This window comes from Chelonia mydas, chromosome 22, assembly GCF_015237465.2.
Source record: "Chelonia mydas isolate rCheMyd1 chromosome 22, rCheMyd1.pri.v2, whole genome shotgun sequence".
In the NCBI taxonomy this organism is placed as follows: Eukaryota; Metazoa; Chordata; order Testudines; family Cheloniidae; genus Chelonia; species Chelonia mydas.
In genome coordinates this window covers 2647895-2665567 of record NC_051262.2, presented here as the reverse complement: position 1 = coordinate 2665567, position 17673 = coordinate 2647895, and the positions used below count along the sequence as shown (strand labels likewise).

At 54.3% G+C, this 17673-nt stretch overlaps 1 protein-coding gene and 1 long non-coding RNA gene across 2 annotated transcripts in view; both read right to left on the bottom strand.

Annotated features, from left to right (window-relative positions):
- ESAM (endothelial cell adhesion molecule) overlaps positions 1 to 10338 on the bottom strand; it is a 90931-nt gene extending 80593 nt beyond the window's left edge. Inside the window, exon 1 of the mRNA XM_037882327.2 lies at positions 10148 to 10338. Coding sequence (XP_037738255.1) covers positions 10148 to 10232 — 85 coding nt within the window. The 5' untranslated portion in view covers positions 10233 to 10338. The remainder of the gene's footprint in view (positions 1 to 10147) is intronic.
- A 50-nt stretch (positions 10339 to 10388) lies between these two features.
- On the bottom strand, positions 10389 to 17363 carry LOC122463525. The gene is made up of 3 exons (XR_006286968.1): positions 17047 to 17363; positions 11896 to 12050; positions 10389 to 11470 (listed from the first exon to the last, which is right to left on the bottom strand). It is a non-coding gene; the product is annotated as an uncharacterized LOC122463525 (long non-coding RNA).
- Positions 17364 to 17673: the final 310 nt, after the last annotated feature.

The following is a 17673-nucleotide window of genomic DNA, read 5'->3' as shown; positions in this document are numbered from 1 at the left end:
AGTCAGAATTACAGATGTGATGAGAACTCCAGGCATCTGTCAGCCCCTGGGTGGTGCACGATACCTTGTTGGTCAGCAAGTGTTGTTCCCCCCCGCCCCCCGCCCCCAAGAACCAATCCACACGGGATGCAGTGCTGCATCTACAGAGCCTGGCTCTTTAAATAAAGCTGGAGAGGCTCCTTCTTTCAGCTCTGGAGATCCCTGGTTCAGTCCCCAGTGTCAGCCAACGTGGCAGCTGTCACACTTCTCAATGTGCCAGGAAAGCGTCTCGGGGCCAGGGCCAGGGCCAGTTCTGTCACACAGCACAGAGCGAAGCTCCGGCCATTGCTCTAGGACACACTTACAAGAGGAGAGACTGCACTTAATGGCACAGGAGAAGCTAGAATTAAGACTGAACTCTCTATGGTTAGACTTCTCACCGCCAGGTCCCCAAAAACCTCAGCCTCCTGCATTCCTTGTGCCCTGGGGTCTATCCACAGAGATCAGCTGATAACCACATATACTGACAGCAAGTAGCTGTCCAGGGCCCCAGGTGTTTCAATAGGACAGAGCTCCTAGTCCCTGTGCACAAACACAAATTCATCCAGGGGCGCAGTGGCCTGTGAGGCCCTCTAGGGTCAAACAGGGAGGGAGAGAATGGGGCTCTAGGGAGCAACCTCCCCAGCCTACTCCCTCTCCCATCCCCTGCCAGCTCCATGCTGCCTGGCCGAGTGCTGAGAACGGAGGAGTCACTCTCCCTGCCCTCGGTGCCACAGCAGCCTCCAGGGGCACGAGCTGCCATCGCAGGGCAAACCCCGCGCAGGGTCTGGGCATGTGGCAGAGTTTGCAGCTGGCCTGGGGTGAGCATGCGGGGGAAGTCAAACAGAGCCCCAGGCAGCCACTGGCATTTCAGACAAGAGTGTCACTCCCCCCTCCCTCACAGACGGCATGCAGGCCCCCAGCACTGAGGACACCTGTCTGGCACAAGCTGCGACATGCCCAGAGGAAAGGCACATGCTCTCCAGCTCATGCTATGACCGCTGTAGGGCATCAGCAGGCTTGGGAGGGCACAGAGGGTAGATGCCACCAGCCAATGGAAATGGGCATTTGCAGGGCAGGCAGGAAATGACAGAGAGAAGGACGTGTAAACCCAAAACACTGCATAGCATCAGGCTGCGGCCACGGCCCCTGGCATCACACGCTACTGACGATGCTCCGGTAAATATGGAGAATCTCAGGAGCCCAGGGCAAAGCGCTCCTCCTCCACAGAGCCAGAAACAGCCTTAAAGACAAAGTGCATGATCTACCAAGGTAAGCAGAATTAAATAAAAGCCAGGGGAGAGGGTGAGCTATGGGGTACTAGTTTCATTACAGCCCGACGATACTGATTCCTGCTTTACAGGTCTGGGTTTGAGTGGCCAGTGCAGTAGTGATCAATGCCCTTCAGCGTTTGGCCGGGTTAGTTACCAGTATCCATGAGAGGAACTGCACTGATGCGTGTGTGTGGATTATATAACGTATCACACTAGGCGTATCATTTAGTTGCAAGTGAAACTAGGATTAGTTAACAAACCAGCTCTGACCCCATCTGGCTGAACGGTAGGAGCGAGCCTCCTCCAAGATTTAAACGGGGACATCGTGCTTTGGATTTCTGGTCCTGAGACCAGTCGGGATATTTCAAGGTCCAACAAAAACCTCACCCCACAAAACTGGAAAGGTCACAGAAATGAGACTTCCGACATTTTGCAGTGCTTCCTAATTCCGGAGTGCACTCCCCCAATCAGATTTCCACCCTATAAGCTATTAAACATTTGGGAATTAAAGGATGAAGACGGATTTCTTTTGATGACCTCGCTCTATAGGATTAAGATGATTACGCGATGTGAAACCGAGACAGAAATTAAACCAAGAGACAAGCGCTCTCCTAGAAGCACCGGTATTAGCATGATGGACCCTTGCTCAGGAGCGAGCATCACGGGAGACCGAAGTGGGGGAAAATCCTAAAAAAAAAAAGGACTTTGAGGGAGGCCAAAGTGATGTTTTGCTGGAACGGACCCCGTTATTAGCCTTTAAGAAGAGGAATATGCACTAACAGGAACCTCCCTTCCCTGACTCAGGGGCGTAGAAAGTTTGGCTGTTTGTGGGCAGTGACTATTTATAAATGAAGATATGAGGAGCTGGCCTTAGGAGCAGTGCATGTTGAGAAAGTCCCCCACTGCATTTCTCACGACCCTGGGGCAGAAGGAGCTTTATACTCAAGAGAGTAAAATTCATGAAAAATGTGACTTCTCTACTCTAGATAGAAGTTGGCTGACTTGCGTTAACTCTTGCTGCGCCGAACGGAAGAAAGAGACAATTAGTTTGACACAAAGTTTAATTCTGTTGTTGTGTTTTCCTTGTATTTCCAGAACGAGGAAATTGGTGAAGCACTGGGACGATTTCATCTGGAATCTAGGCTCTCAGGCAGGCCAGCTTCAGAAGAGATGCCCGTTTCCCTTACTCCACTTTTGCGTTGGTCCCTCCCCCTTTGCAGATGGATGAATTCACAATCTCTCTCTATTCCAGGGAATTTAAAAGAAAAATGAAAACATTTCTACAGACCAGGCTTTTGAATCAGCATTCGCAAGTCTACAGGATGGGGTGATGGGGTTCTCAAACAATAAAGAACTGTCCCTTGTTACGATGGCACCTAGCGCCCCAGCCAGGGGCGGGGGCGGAGCGGGGAATGACTTTATGCTAGGCATTCATTGCACAGGGAGCTGGTTTAGCTCAATATTTTTACATTGGGGTGGAATTTAGGCTCCAGTTAAGCACAGATACGCTGCAGATATAATGCAATGCCTAGCCCCCATCCCAGGCCTTGCAGGTACTACAACCAGTGTCAATCTGGTTTCCAGGTAACTGACTTCAATTTGCAAACAAGACCATGAAGAGAGGGGCTCTTGGAAGAAACAGCAGCCTCTGGTGAGGGTCTGGGTGTCCCTGGGATCTGACTGCATGTACATTAGAGATGACTGAAAAGAGCTTTTTAGAGTCATTTAGAGAGACTTATATTTGAAGCTGATGATGCACCTGCCAGCTTCTGTCCTTAGTGCAGTGCTAGCTGCAGGAAGGGTCCAGAAACAGTGCCACAAGGAAATAACTCCAAACAGGTTTCAGAGTAGCAGCCGTGTTAGTCTGTATCCCCAAAAAGAAAAGGAGGACTTGTGGCACCTTAGAGACTAACAAATTTATTTGAGCGTAAGCTTTCGTGAGCTACAGCTCACTTCATCGGATGCATTCAGTGGAAAATACAGTGGGGAGATTTTTTATACACAGAGAACATGAAACAATGGGTGTTACCATACACACTGTAACAAGAGCGATCAGGTAAGGTGAGCTATTACCAGCGGGGGGGAGGGGAGGGGGAGGATGGGGAGAAAACCTTTTGTAGTGATAATCAAGGTGGGCCATTGCCTGCAGCTAACAGGAACGTCTGAGGAGCAGTGGGGGGTGGGAAATAAACATGGGGAAATAGTTTTACTTTGTGTAATGACACATCCACTCCCAGTCTCTATTCAAGCCTAAATTAATTTTATCCAGTTTGGAAATTAATTCCAATTCAGCAGTCTCTCGTCAGAGTCTGTTTTTGAAGTTTCATCTCGTGCGGGTCTTGCCCCTTTGCTAGAAAGTGTGGATCAGGCTTCGCCAGGGAGAAAACTCATTGAAATTTTAGACCCCCAACCCACGGAGGGCTCTGGCTATAGAGTCTGCCTTGTCACAACCACGCCCCTCTCTGTTCCCCCCGCCCCGGGTTAAACCTTGTAACCTTGGAACTTTACACGCTCTTTGCGCAATGGCTCTGGACGTGCCTCAGAGCGTTACAACAGGATCATGGAAATTAGAACTGGAAATAGACAGTCACTCCCATTCCCCGGGGCCCAGTGCAGGACTGTTCCTTACAGCACAATCTTGTTAACATCCTAAGCTACTGCCACGTCCTTTGCGGGAGGGGGGACTCCACAGCCTGGTGCAGCTGGCTCTCAGGAGGAGTTTCCTGATTCTCTTGTTCAATTCTCCTGTGTTGCAACAATGCATCGAACCAGGCAGTCCCTTCCGGAGAGCAGAACCCCCCCTCCAGCGCCAGAGAGGCTCCGAAAGGTCCTTCCTGCGATAGCTAAAATAGGGTAGCTCAGCATCAGTTACCACGGGCCAGTCACATGGCGTTAAACCTCCTGGGAGGGTTACACTGCATACCCACCCCAGCCTCAGAAGGCTGGCTCCTCTTTTACAGTCAGAGCATTGCAATGGTCCAGACCGTTACTGGAAAGATTACGGCAACCAATCATCAGCCTGGGTCCAGGACATAGCCTGCCTCCCGGCCCCTGCAACACTGGAGAGCTGGTGGGACAGGCCTGGTGTCGAGGGCCAGGGGTGAAGGAAAGAAGCCAGCAGGAGGTATGGCTGCCTGAGAACTCACCTCTTTACACTAGCGAGATAGAAACCCCGCTCCAGTACACGCACAGATTTCACCAACCGTGCCAAATGGAGGAAAGCGACAGACTTCGCGTTTCCCCAGCGAGCCCACACGGAATAAGATTGCCAGTGCTGTGATCATCACACATGTGAGCGCGGTTAATTCAAAATTAGCTTCAAAACTTTTCAGTTACTAAAAAGTAACTTCCTTTCCCAGCTCTCGGTGATTTCAGCAATTCAAGGGTGGGCATCTGTAGGGTAGCATTTTTAATGGGCTTAGCGCTGTCATGGACTCTATAAGCTATATCGTCACAAATCATTTATAAAGGCCCAGACACACTTACACAGTGCCCTACAAACAGATTAACCACATGCTACGTCCTGCATATTGCCATCTAAATTGGATCAAGCCAAACCAAGACAAGAGAACATTTCAGGCAAGGGAGGGTTGTGGGAACCACGATGGTAAAAGGCAAAGCATAGTAAAAAGCGGCAGAGCAGAAATGGCGTCTATCACTGCAGCCTCCACCTGCTCTCCAGGCGGCCTGGTCTACACTATATGGTTAGGTCGACACAAGGCAGTGTAAGTCAACCTAGCTGTGCATGTGTCTACACCAGGGGTGGGCAAACTTTTTGGCCTGAGGGCCACATCAGGTTTCCGAAATTGTATGGAGGGCTAGTTAGGGGAGGCTGTGCCTCCCCAAACAGCCAGGCGTGGCCTGGCCCCCACCCCCATCCGACACCCCCCCCCGTTTCTTGCCCCCCGAGACCCCTGCCCCATCCAACCCCCCTGTTCCCTGACGGCCTTCCCGGGACCCCTGCCCCGTCCATCCCTCCCTGTCCCTGACTGCCCCCCGGACCCCCCGCCCCTCTCCTTCCTGCCTTCCCCCCCTCAGGACCCCTGCCCCCATTCAACCCCCGTTCCCCGCCCCGACCACCACCCTGAACTCCCCTGCCCTCTATCCAACCCCCCGCCCCCTGTTCCCTGCCCCCTTACCGCGCTGCCTGGAGCGCTGGTGGCTGGCGGTGCTACAGCCGCCCCGCCCGGATGGAGCCAGCCCCGCACCGCGCAGCACAGAGCATCGGGTCAGGCCACGGCTCTGCAGCCCCGCCACCCGGCAAGAGCTCGCAGCCCCGCCGCCCGGCAAGAGCTCGCAGCCCCGCCGCCCGGAGCATTGTGCCAGCGGCGCAGTGAGCTGAGGCTGCGGGGGAGGGGCCGGGGTGAGCCTCCCGGGCCAGGAGCTCAGGGGCTGGGCAGGAGGGTCCCGCAGGCCGGAGGTGGCCCGCGAGCCGTAGTTTGCCCACCTCTAGTCTTCACTTACATTTGGCTCCCACAGACGTAAGTGCCCAGGTATGCTGACTTAATAACATCACCACCCAGAGCAGCGGAGAGTCACGGTCAATGTAGTTTGGTCAACAGGGATAGTGTAGACACTGCGTTACTTACACTGGCTGTTACTGGCCTCCACGAGCTGTCCCACAATGCCCCGCAGTGACCACACTGGTCACAGCTGTGAACTCCACTGCCCTCCCCATTGAAGCCCTGAGTATTTTTGAAATCTTTGGTTGCCTAGTGTGGTAAGCACCTGGCACTTCTCCATTGTTGAGTGCAACCGCCCAGCTGACCATGCCAGCTACACGCTGCAGACGCGCTCCTGCCTAGAGCGGACAGAAGATACTGCATCTCCTGGGCCTGTGGGGAGAAGAGGCTGTGCAAAAAGAGCTCTGACCCAGCCACAGAAACATGGACATCTACGAGCAGATTGCTTGGGGGAGGCAGGAGAACGGCTACCTCAGGGGCCCGCAGCAGCACTGCGTGAGACCCAAGGAGCTGCAGCAGAAGTACCAGAAGGCCAGGGAGGCCAACAAGCGATGTGGTGCTGACAGAGGAGGAGGAAGAGGACTCGGGGTGACATGTTCCAGGAGATTCTGCAAGCCAATGCTGCATCGGGGAAGGAGCACAGGGCCTGGAGGATCACCACTGCAGACAGCCTGGAGAAGGACGGAGTGGAGAGGAGAAAGGTGCAGGTAAAGGAGAGGAATGAGCAAGAGGAGGTGCTTGTGCAAACTGAGATGCTGTAGACTCTGGCAGACTTGCAGATTCAACAATCCCATGCTCGCGTCCGCCTGCAGCCCATTGAGAATTCAATATCGGGACCGCCCTATACCTCCCTGCCCCCAACATCCCAGGTGGCAGCAGGGGTCAGTGGACTACCCTTGCCACTCCACCTTGGGAGACATTAAAGACATTCACAGCATCACATACACTGACCTGTGAAAGCCACAGTTGGTTTATATGTACCTGAAATGGAAATGAGTGTTCTTTCCCCTTCAAAAGTTCTGTTCCCTTAATTGATTAAGTTTTGTATTTTTTTTTAATTTCCTGGTTCATGTTACGGAATAAAATTATATTTTTGGAACAAAATTAACCTTTGTTAGTTCACAACATTTGCTGTCTGGTGCTGAGCAGGTCTGACACTCACCAATTTCCTGTTACTTCACTTTGTCACAGAACCCATAACATCATCCACAGACATTATTTATAGGTGCATTGACAATGTTACAGTCCTACGTACACAACACTCACTACAAGATTCATACCGGGCTGCAAATGAGCAGGGCCAGGCAGTGCATCAACACAAACTACTGTGGCACACTATTAAAATTGTCTTTCAAAGCCTCCCTGAACCATATAGCTTCATGTTGAGCTCTTCTAATAGCCCTGGTATCTGGCTGTTCACATTCAGCAAACAGCCACTCCACCGCCACCCTTTTCCCCTGTAGCTTCACAGATATTATGCGGAACACAGCTGGCAGCTATAACCATTGGGATATTTTTCTCACTGAAGGCCAATCTTGTAAGCAAACAACGCCAGCAACATGGGCAGCCAGTGACACAGCTGTTGGGGGAGGCTAGCCTCTGGCCCCTCCTGTTCTGCCCACACTTCCCTTTTGCCCCCCTCCCCCGCAGTAGCACCCACACCGCAACCCCAGCAGCAGCGGCCAGCTTTGGTGTGTTGGGCGGCCAGCCCAGGAGTGCCGTGCAGTCGTGCCCCCAGCCCCGGTGCTCTGGGAGGCCGGGCGGTGCGGCCGCAGTGCCCACAGTGCTCCGGGCAGCCAGGCCATCCCCAGCCCCAGTGTTCCAGGCGGCGTGGGCCCGGCCCCAGCCTCAGCTGCCTTAAGTCCCTGCGGGAGTGGGAGGCAGACCAGCCAGGGGAGAGCACTGGGATGTGCAGGAGGGGGCAAAGCATGGCTACACTAGGCTGTTTGGGGAGGCACAGCCTCCCCCTGCCTACGATACCTGCCGCCCACGGTCAGCAACCCTTCAAATACTCAAAGGCACATTTGACTGTCATTCTGCACCTGCTGAACCTGTATGTGAATTGTTCCTTGGTGCTGTCAAAGTGACTGGTGTACGGCTTCGTGAACCAGGGGATCAAGGGACAGGCTGGCTTTCCCACGATCGCTCTTAGCATTTCAACATTCCCAAAGGTAATTCACCGATCAGGAAAGAATGTCCCTGCTTGCAGGTTTCTGAACCGTCCTGCGTCTTAAAGAGGTGAGCATCATGCCTGACCAGCTCACACGGATGTCAGTAAAGCAGACTGCATCGGTGCAAGCGCTCCTGGTGAGGACGTGCACCACCAACACCAGGAGTCCAGTGTGCACATGCACCAGCTATGTAATAACCGCAGCGGCTGTATGCGGATGTAACTTAGGTCGACATACATTTGCAGTGCAGACAAGGTCTCTGTCTGCCTGTCCTCGCCAGCAAGAAGATATATCCAGGGGCACACACTGCACGTCTGCTGTGGGCTGCCCAGGCAGACTAGGGGCTTGTCTACGCTTAACACACAACAGCAGCAGAGCCGTGGTGCCGCAGCGCTTCAGTGTATGCTTCCTATGCTGACGGACGGGGGCCTCCCGTCACCATCCATAGCACTGTCTACACAGGGACCGAGGGCGGCGTCACTACGCCGTGAGGGGGGGGTGGCTTTTTCATACCGCTGGCAGACGCAGTTACACCAATGCAATTTGCTCGAACAAGCCCAGAATGCAGCTCATTCTTCCAAATCTCACCCGCTGTTTGAGACAGCGGCCGAAGCAGATTGATTTGGAAGACCTAGGCTGCTTTGACAGTCAAACCCAGAAAAGCATTTTGATAACTCCATGACTGGACCTCAGAGATACACCAGGTACAGAGCACACCGAACCCCACGCTAAATCAGACAGGACTTAACAGGCTTGATGCAGGAAACCCTGGGCGAACTTTTGTGGCGTGGGTTAGGCAGGAGATCAGACCAGATCCTAACAGTGCTTGGAATCAATCTCTCATCCAGGGAGGGTCTCTAGGACTATGACAGTTAAGGTTCCCTAATGGTTCTCATTCAAACCCTGTTTTCAGTTGCTTGTAACTTTCCAAAACATTCTCCTTTCTGCTTGATATTTCTGGGGCTCGGTCTCTTTCCATAAAGGTGACTTTCCGTTTGGAAGGTCTGAACAAACCCAGTTCAGGGAACAAACAGGGACAACGCACACTCACCGCACTACAAACAACGGAGACTTAAATAGAAAAGTTTGACCCACAGCTGGGAGTAGAAAGCTCAACTTGGCCAGGGCGACAGCCTGTGCAGAGAAACACTGTGGCGTGTTTGATGAAAGCTCGGCTCAACTGGACCCAGGTAGGGGTCCAAAGCCAGCGTACTTCTTGTATGCAGCGCACAGGGGTAGAGTGTTTAACCCTTTCCAGGGCGGCGGGGGGTAAGGGCAGGCTATGCTGTGCACACAAGTGATGCTCAGTAAGGAAGCGGCTTGGCTACCCAGCCCTTCCCTTACCCCCTCTATTTTGGGTCCTCCGGCCTAGGCAAGGCGAACATCCACAGCTACCTTTAGACCAGGTGTTGAAAACGCCAAGGACACCCACTGTCCTGCTTGGAATCAATCTCTCATTCAGGGAGGGTCTCTAGGACTAGGACAGTTAAGGTTCCCTAATGGTTCTCATTCAAACCCTGTTTTCAGTTGCTTGTAACTTTCCAAAACATTCTCCTTTCTGCTTGATATTTCTGGGGCTCCAAAACCCACGGGCAGCCTGGGGGCAGGGAGGCGCTGCCCCTGGGGATCCATTATTCCACCCCTGGCGCCCTCACGGGTTTTTGCCCTGCGGCTGAAGCGCCCGGGGCTGGCCCCGCTCAGAGCCATGAGACGAGAGGGCGCCCAGGCTGGCCCAGAGCGGCAGTGTCCGGGGATAGCTCCTCCAGGCGCAGCCCCCTCTCCCCGCCGCCCAGGGGGTCCGGGGCCCTCCGCGGCCGGCTCTGAGCGGGCAGCCTGGGGAAGCGCCTCCAGCTGCCCGGGGGCTGGAAACTTGCGAAATGGGTCGGTTCTGCCCTGGCCGATTGCGGGGCTCCCGGTGGGGAGCGGTCACCCCAGCCCAGAGCGGCGCGGCGCCCCGAGCCAGCCCGTGCCGGGGGTGGGGGGAAGCGCCGAGACACCCCACGGAGGCGCGGAGCCCCCCGATCTGGGGGGCCGGGGACTGAGCCACGTCCGCCCCCTCCCCGCGCCTCGCACCTGCCGGGGTGCCGGGCGAGCTCGGCGCTAGAGGCTCCCCTCCCGGGACCGCTCCTGTCCCTGCCCCGGGGCAGAGTCCGGCCGCCCAGCCGCTCGCGATCCCCACCCCTCGGGCTGCCCCGCTCCGCGCCCGGCCCGGCTCACTCACCCAGCAGCGCGGCCAGCCCCAGGGCCAGCGGCAGCGGCTCCATCCCGCCGGCTCCCCGCACGGGCGGCTGCAGCGCCGCGCTCATCCCGCGGCGGAGCGGAGCAGAGCCGAGCGCGGCAGGTGCCGGCGCGCAGCCCGGGGCGGGAGGAGGAGTCGGGGGCGGGGCCCGCTGCCCAGGTGGGGCGGCTCCAGCAGGTGGGGGGGGAGCGGTGGGGGCGGGGCGAGCCGATCAGGTCGGGGGGCGGCTCCCCAGGCGGGGGAGGGGCTGGTCCTGTGTCCCGGGAGAGCCCATGGGAGGGGGTCCCCGCTCTGGCACTGCCCAGCCAGCAGCGCCCGGCAGCCGGAGCCTGCTCGATCGTCTCCTGGCTTTGCCCCCCTCCCCGCCATCGGACACAAGCTGAGAGGAGGCCCCGGGCTGGGACTCCGATCGAGCCGGGCTCTAGTCCTCTGTGGGACCCTGGGCCAGTCACTGCAGCCCCAGCAGTTCCCAGCTGCAAAACGCAGAGAACAACTTTCCATTCCCTCTCCCCTTCCTGGGGGGCGGGGGAGCTCTTCAGGGCCAGGGGGGTCTCAGCGTGGGTGCAGGGCTTGGCACACTGCCTCCCTGCTCAGCCCGAAGCACCGCTGGCACCCCCACGTTATACACCTGGTCCTAATAATGTACCTGCTGCAGGATGCTGGCTGGGAGGTAACCCCTCACCCCCAGCCACACTAGCTCAGGGGCTTGGCTCCCTGGCTGATAGCTGCCCTTCTCGGGAAACCCTGCCCCACACAATACAAACCCAAGAGACAGGGGAGGGGTATAGCAGGTGAGCTGAGGGGCTGGGCCTGGCAGGCCTGAACTTTGTGACTTACAGGAGTGGGAGGGCTGGGTGTGAAACATTAACTCCCCTCCCCCCGCCACAACTGTCCCTTCTCTTTCACCCACACCAGCTGCCCCTGTCCTTTCCCCAGCCCAAACGTTCAAGCCTCTCCTTGTCCCCCTCTGGAGAAGAACAATTCACTCACCCCTAGCTGGCCTAGGCCCTGGTCCTGCCACAAACACCCTGTGAGATCCTATTGTAGGATCAGAGTCAATAGTCAGTAGCCTTCAGGTGCTGGCAGCTGAAGCGTTCTTGAGCCTGCTGCCATGGTACCAGGCCGTGGGGGCAGCTCAGCTGGATCAGCACGCGCCGTTCGGGGCACGCACCGTTCGGGGCACCCGGGGTCAAGAAAGAGGACTCCAAAGAAGGGCTGCAAGGATGCTCAGGGGAACTGAGAGATCGTGTTGTGAGGGGCGTTTCAGGGAAGATTGGATCCTGGTTCCAGTGAAGCCAGCCAGCTCTGCAACAGATTAAAAGGGAGGTTTTGCCCCAACGTTCAAGCTAGGAAAGGGAACTGTTAATAAGTGTCAGTCCTAGTTCACATTTTATGATTTTGGTTTGTAGTGTAGCCATTTGTTTCCAGCACACGCTCCTGTTTCTAGGGGAATCTCGGTCTTTCCTTAACTAACCCTTGTTTGTTTCAGTACCAGTGCCCTGTGTTATACAGGAGCACCCTGGAGGCAGGCGGTAACAAGAGGACTCTCAGCCCTGGGCACACAACCTAGCTAATTTTAAGGTGGAGCTTGGTCAGTTTAGGAAGAGAACTATATGAGTGGGCTGCCTGCAATACATGGGGCTGGACGTGAGGAGCCAGAAGGTCCATTTCAGTCCTATGTTCCTAAGGGGGAGGCTTACACAAAGGGCTCCAACTTTTGCCCATCCCACCTGGAGTTGCTGTGCATGCAATTTCTCCTTAGTGACTGACACATAGTGTACGTAGCTCCAAGGTGTGAGCAGCTGTCCTCACACCAGCCTCGCATTCCCACCTCATTTGCAGACACGCTGCTTGGAGCTGTGTTCTCAGTCTGGCAAGTTTTACTCTAAATTAAAAACAAAACAAAACAACCCTGAGACTAAACTCAACAGCACAGAGAAGGGGAAACAGTAAACAGAGCCAGCCAGAACAAAGCTTAGTGCTTCTGCAATGCCTCCACGCAGGACCTACGAGCACTTCAGAGGCTGGCCCAGCTTCCCCTTAACACTGACCTACTCAGCACACAGGGATCTGTCTCGCTCATAAACACCACAACTTTAGCATGAAAAAGCAAATCAAGTCCCTGATCCCCCATGAAGACGTTACACCTTCTGCATCTATGGCAACTCCCCCAGCTGCTGCCAAAGCAGAAACATGCCTTGATCCAGAAGTTACAATAGTGATCTCAACCGCATGCAGTGTTGCTGTAGCCATGTTGGTCCCAGGATATTAGAAAGACCAGGTGGATGAGGGAATAGCTTTCACTGAACCCACTTCGGTTGGTGAGAGACAAGTTTTCGAGCTCCACAGAGCTCTTCTTCAGGGCTGGGACAGGTACTTCAAACTGCAAGGTGGAACAGATTGCCTTATGACTGCAGAGGTATTAAAAGGCCCCTCTGCCTTGAACGATCCCTTACAAGATGTGCTAACTGCTTGTGCTAAATAATCTGTTCCACTCTTAAGAAGAGCTCTGCGTAGCTCAAAAACTTGTGTCTCTCCCCAACAGAAGTTGGTCCAATAAGAGAGGTTACCTCCCCCACCGTGTCTCCCTAATGAGCTGAACTGGTACGTTCACATACCTCTCCCTGCTATCATAGACCTTCATAGACTTTAAAGGTCAGAAGGGACAATTTTGATCATCTCGTCTGACCTCCTGCACAACGCAGGCCACAGAATCTCACCCACCCACTCCTGCGAAAAACCTCTCACCTATGTCCGAGCTATTGAAGTCCTCAAATCGTGGTTTAAAGACTTCAAGGTGCAGAGAATCCTCCAGCAAGTGACCCGTGCCCCATGCTACAGAGGAAGGTGAAAACCCCCCAGGGCCTCTGCCAATCTGCCCTGGGGGAAAATTCCTTCCCGACCCCAAATGTGGCGAGCAGCTGAACCCTGAGCATGTGGGCAAGATTCACCAGCCAGATACCCAGGAAAGAATTCTCTGTAGTAACTCAGATCCCACCCCATCTAACATCCCATCACAGGCCATTGGGCATATCTACCGCTAGTAGTTGAAGATCAATTAATTGCCAAAATTAGGCTATCCTGTCATACCATCCCCTCCATAAACTTATCAAGCTTTGTTCTGAAGCCAGATATGTTGTTTGCCCCCACTGCTTCCCTTGGAAGGCTGTTCCAGAACTTCACACCTCTGATGGTTAGAAACCTTCAGCTAATTGCAAGTCTAAACTTCCTGGTGGCCGGTTTATATCCATTTGTTCTTGTGTCCACATTATATCATTTCAGGCTGCCTCAGACTCCAGCCCTGGTTACACTCAATCACACTAGTTACTCAATAGCCACATGAGGATTAGAAGTGTACTTTTTAAAAATATGAAATGGTAGATTCTGTGGCAAGTTCCAGGCTGTGGAATCAAGGACTATGGGAGCTCCAGGTGCAGGCAGGCTTCTTCTCCCACCCACAGGGCATTTTTCTTCATTTCACCAGCAATGGTGAGGAGTGCTCATCTCCCAGGTGGTCTCCTTTGGGGCCCAATCCTGCACTTGGAGCCACACACAGGCACGCTCCATTGATTTCAGCCAGACTCCATAGAGGCACAAAGGTTTGCAAGTGTGGATTCAATAGCAGGAGCGGGGCCTGTCTTCGCATCAGCTGCACAGACTGGGCTCAGTGGGCAGAGCTTTGCAGTCAGTGATTCATTTTGCCATGCAAGATGGGGCAGGGGTTATGGTGACAAACACATTCTTGCACCATGCGTTCCCTTCTCAGCAATAGGCAGCAGCAGCATTGGCAGGAAATCCATCAGCTGGCTCCTCCCAGCAACTGCGACAGAATCCAGAGACCTGAAGCCACTTCTGTCGCCCGCTCCTCCAAGGACCCCTCTGACGGTGACGGGAGTGGTGACCTGTATCCCCTCCACCTCAGGCCTTTGGCTCCCCCGTCCCTGGCTTCATGGCAACTCAGCACTCCTCTGTCCAGGGTCCTTGACTGAGACCTTGTCCACACAGAGGGCTTAGCTGGTTGGTGTGCAGTCCTGTGTGCATGGGGTTGCTGTGCCCTCTTTCAACGTCCATCAGCGTGTACTCATGGTTCAGGCTACATATTAGTCACGGGTATTTTTAGTAAAAGCCATGGACAGGTCATGGGAAGTAAACAAAAATTCACAACCCGTGATCTGCCAATGACTTTTACTATATATCCCTAACAAACTTGGGCTGGGGGGCTGAGGGTGCTCTGCGAGGGTGGTCCAGGACCCCTGCTGGTGCTGGGAGGGAGGGTTGGTGGGGCTCGAAGGCTCCCTACCCGGCTCCAACTGGTATGCCCCTGCAGCTCCTAGCGGGAGGGGCAGCCAGGGGGGCTCCGCACGCTGCTCCCGCCACAAGTGCCCGCTTCGCGGCTCCCATTGGTCGGGAACGCAGCCCATGGGAGCTGTGGGGGCAGCGCCTGTGGTCATGGGCAATGTGCAGAGACCCCTGGCCCCTCCGCCTAGGAGCAGCAGGGACATGCCAATGGGAGCCAGGGAGCCCCCCCCAAAGGTAAGCACTGCCCCGCACCCCAACCCCTTTCCCTGAGCCCCCTCCCACACCCAAACTGCGGCTGCCCCAGGGGCTGGCCGACTTGGGCAGCCCGAACCAGCTGCTGCAGAAGTCATGGAAAGTCATGGAATGCGTAACTTCCATGACAGACACGCAGACTTATTCATGCTACACACAGCGCTCTAAGGAATTACATTGTGTGCACACAGGCATTTTCACACCGACTAACTGGAGTTAGTGCGGACAACACCCCTGGGTAGACAAGCCCTGAAATGGACAGGGGTTGTAGCTTACAAAGACTCTCCGCCTTTCAGCACCTTTCCTAAAGGCTGCAGGGTTCTCTTCTCCTTGGGGATGTCTGTGCAAAGTTATCCAGACACAAGAAATCTTAACAAAAAGAAGAGCTATTACAAACAGACAATGGAATTAAAAAGAAAAGAAACCATTTGCTTAATGTACCCAAGACAGCAGGGGATGGAACCTGGGACCTTTGGATCGCCAAGTGTGAATTTCTGCTTCCTGAGCAGAGACCCAGTCCCTGTGGCTCACACCCACTCACAGGCCGAGGGGTTGAGCCACGCGCGCCACACCGTGGAAGCCTGGGTTATATATCTTCATTAATGATCTGGAGGATGGTGTGGATTGCACCCTCAGCAAGTTTGCGGATGACACTAAACTAGGAGGAGTGGTAGATACGCTGGAGGGTAGGGATAGGATACAGAGGGCCCTAGACAAATTGGAAGATTGGGCCAAAAGAAATCTGATGAGGTTCAACAAGGACAAGTGCAGAGTCCTGCACTTAGGACGGAAGAATCCCATGCACCGCTACAGACTAGGGACCGAATGGCTAGGCAGCAGTTCTGCAGAGAAGGACCTAGGGGTTACAGTGGACGAGAAGCTGGATATGAGTCAACAGGGTGCCCTTGTTGCCAAGAAGGCCAATGGCATTTTGGAGTGTACAAGTAGGGGCATTGCCAGCAGATCGAGGGACGTGATCGTTCCCCTCTATTCGACATTGGTGAGGCCTCATCTGGAGTACTGTGTCCAGTTTTGGGCCCCACACTACAAGAAGGATGTGGAGAAATTGGAGAGAGTCCAGCGAAGGGCAACAAAAATGATTAGGGGACTGGAACACATGACTTATGAGGAGAGGCTGAGGGAGCTGGGATTGTTTAGTCTACGGAAGAGAAGAATGAGGGGGGATGTGATAGCTGCTTTAACTACCTGAAAGGTGGATCCAAAGAGGATGGTTCTAGACTATTCTCAGTGGTAGAAGAGGACAGGACAAGGAGTAATGGTCTCAAGTTGCAGTGGGGGAGGTTTAGGTTGGATATTAGGAAAAACTTTTTCACTAGGAGGGTGGTGAAACACTGGAATGCGTTACCTAGGGAGGTGGTGGAATCCCCTTCCTTAGAAGTTTTTAAGGTCAGGCTTGACAAAGCCCTGGCTGGGATGATTTAGTTGGGATTGGTCCTGCTCTGGGCAGGGGGTTGGACTAGATGGCCTCCAGAGGTCCCTTCCAACTCTGTTATTCTATGATATTAACGTGTAGATTTATGCACCTCGGAGTAAACTGTGGAAGGCACTTCTCAGCTGAGCTATGGAGGAAAAAGGATACATTTCTCTGACCGCTCTGGGAGTCTCCCTCGCTGTCTAGATACCGACTGCCCCAAGCCACGTTTTGCCAAGAAATACGACTGGTGGGCAGGACCCCCAGATCCCACCCCCATCACCGTTGGGGTTTAACACCCGCATCCAGAGCACACGTGCTAGCTCGAGATGAGCAGACATCCATCTGTGCCCGGGGCTAGCAAAAGGCCTAGGCACGGATGGGTGAATTTCACCCCATGTGAACTGGTCTAGGGAGCTCTCTAAAGTAATCGCTTTGCAGCTTCCCTACCACTGGGAGAATGAATATGCCCCAAATAATTACTAGTTAGGAAAATAAACCTCCAGATGAACATGGGCAATGTTAGCTTGATGCTTAATCAGATTAGAACTGCAAAGTAACAACTTTAACATGTTCTTAAATCAAATCAGGACTTAACCAAAGCCCTAAATATGAACAAACCGATTAGATTTGTGTGGGGGCCCCAGCAGTAGATTAGATTAATCTATTTTATACCTGCAGAGAAATCTATTTCCTGTCCTCCTGCACCCATCCATGTCTCTGGCCCCAGTTAGCCAGAGATCATTCCAGCTGAACCAGAGAACCCAGGGGAAGGTGGAGTCAGACAGCCCACCCTGGTCTGGGCGATTTCAGGTCACGCCCCACCCCGTTTCTGCACAGCCAAGGACCACAACAAACTCAGTGCAGCTTTACGCCAGACATCATGGGCACAGCCTACCTTGCAGCCTTCATGGCCCTGGGCCTTCCTTCAGCAGGAGGCACGATGCTCCCCCGTCAGTACCTGGATCGGTCTGATAACACCTGGGCAATGGAAGAAACCAGGTAATGGAGTGTTCTAGCGAGATGGGGTGTTTGGGCACACCGTGGAAGGGACCCCACCCCAGCACTGTCCATGGGAAGTGGCTCCACCAAGCCAGCCAGTGGCCTGGGTTTTGGAGGGTTCTCATCTGGAACTCAGGGAGGCACTGCCAGCTGGGAGGGATTTAGTGCAGCTGACGGTATTTAGGAGCCAACACCCTGAAGAAGGGTGCCCTGCCAAGGGAGCTGTATTCCCCAGGGCCGGAGCATCAAGGCACCGGAGCAGCTACTCTGCGGGGAGTTGTACGGAGAGGACAGACAGCTGCTGGGACAGACGTGTGCATGCATGCAGGGGCAGGGATAAGGGATGGGAAATGGGAAACCAACTTCCTTAGAGCCATAGGCCTTTCCCCAACAGGTGTGATTTACACCCACACAGAGGGTGACTGTTCAAACCGGAGCCTCTGCTGACCTCGTTCCACACTGGCCCTGTGATAACTAGGTACAAAACACCAGATGAACAAGTTGTCCTGGAATATTTGAACAG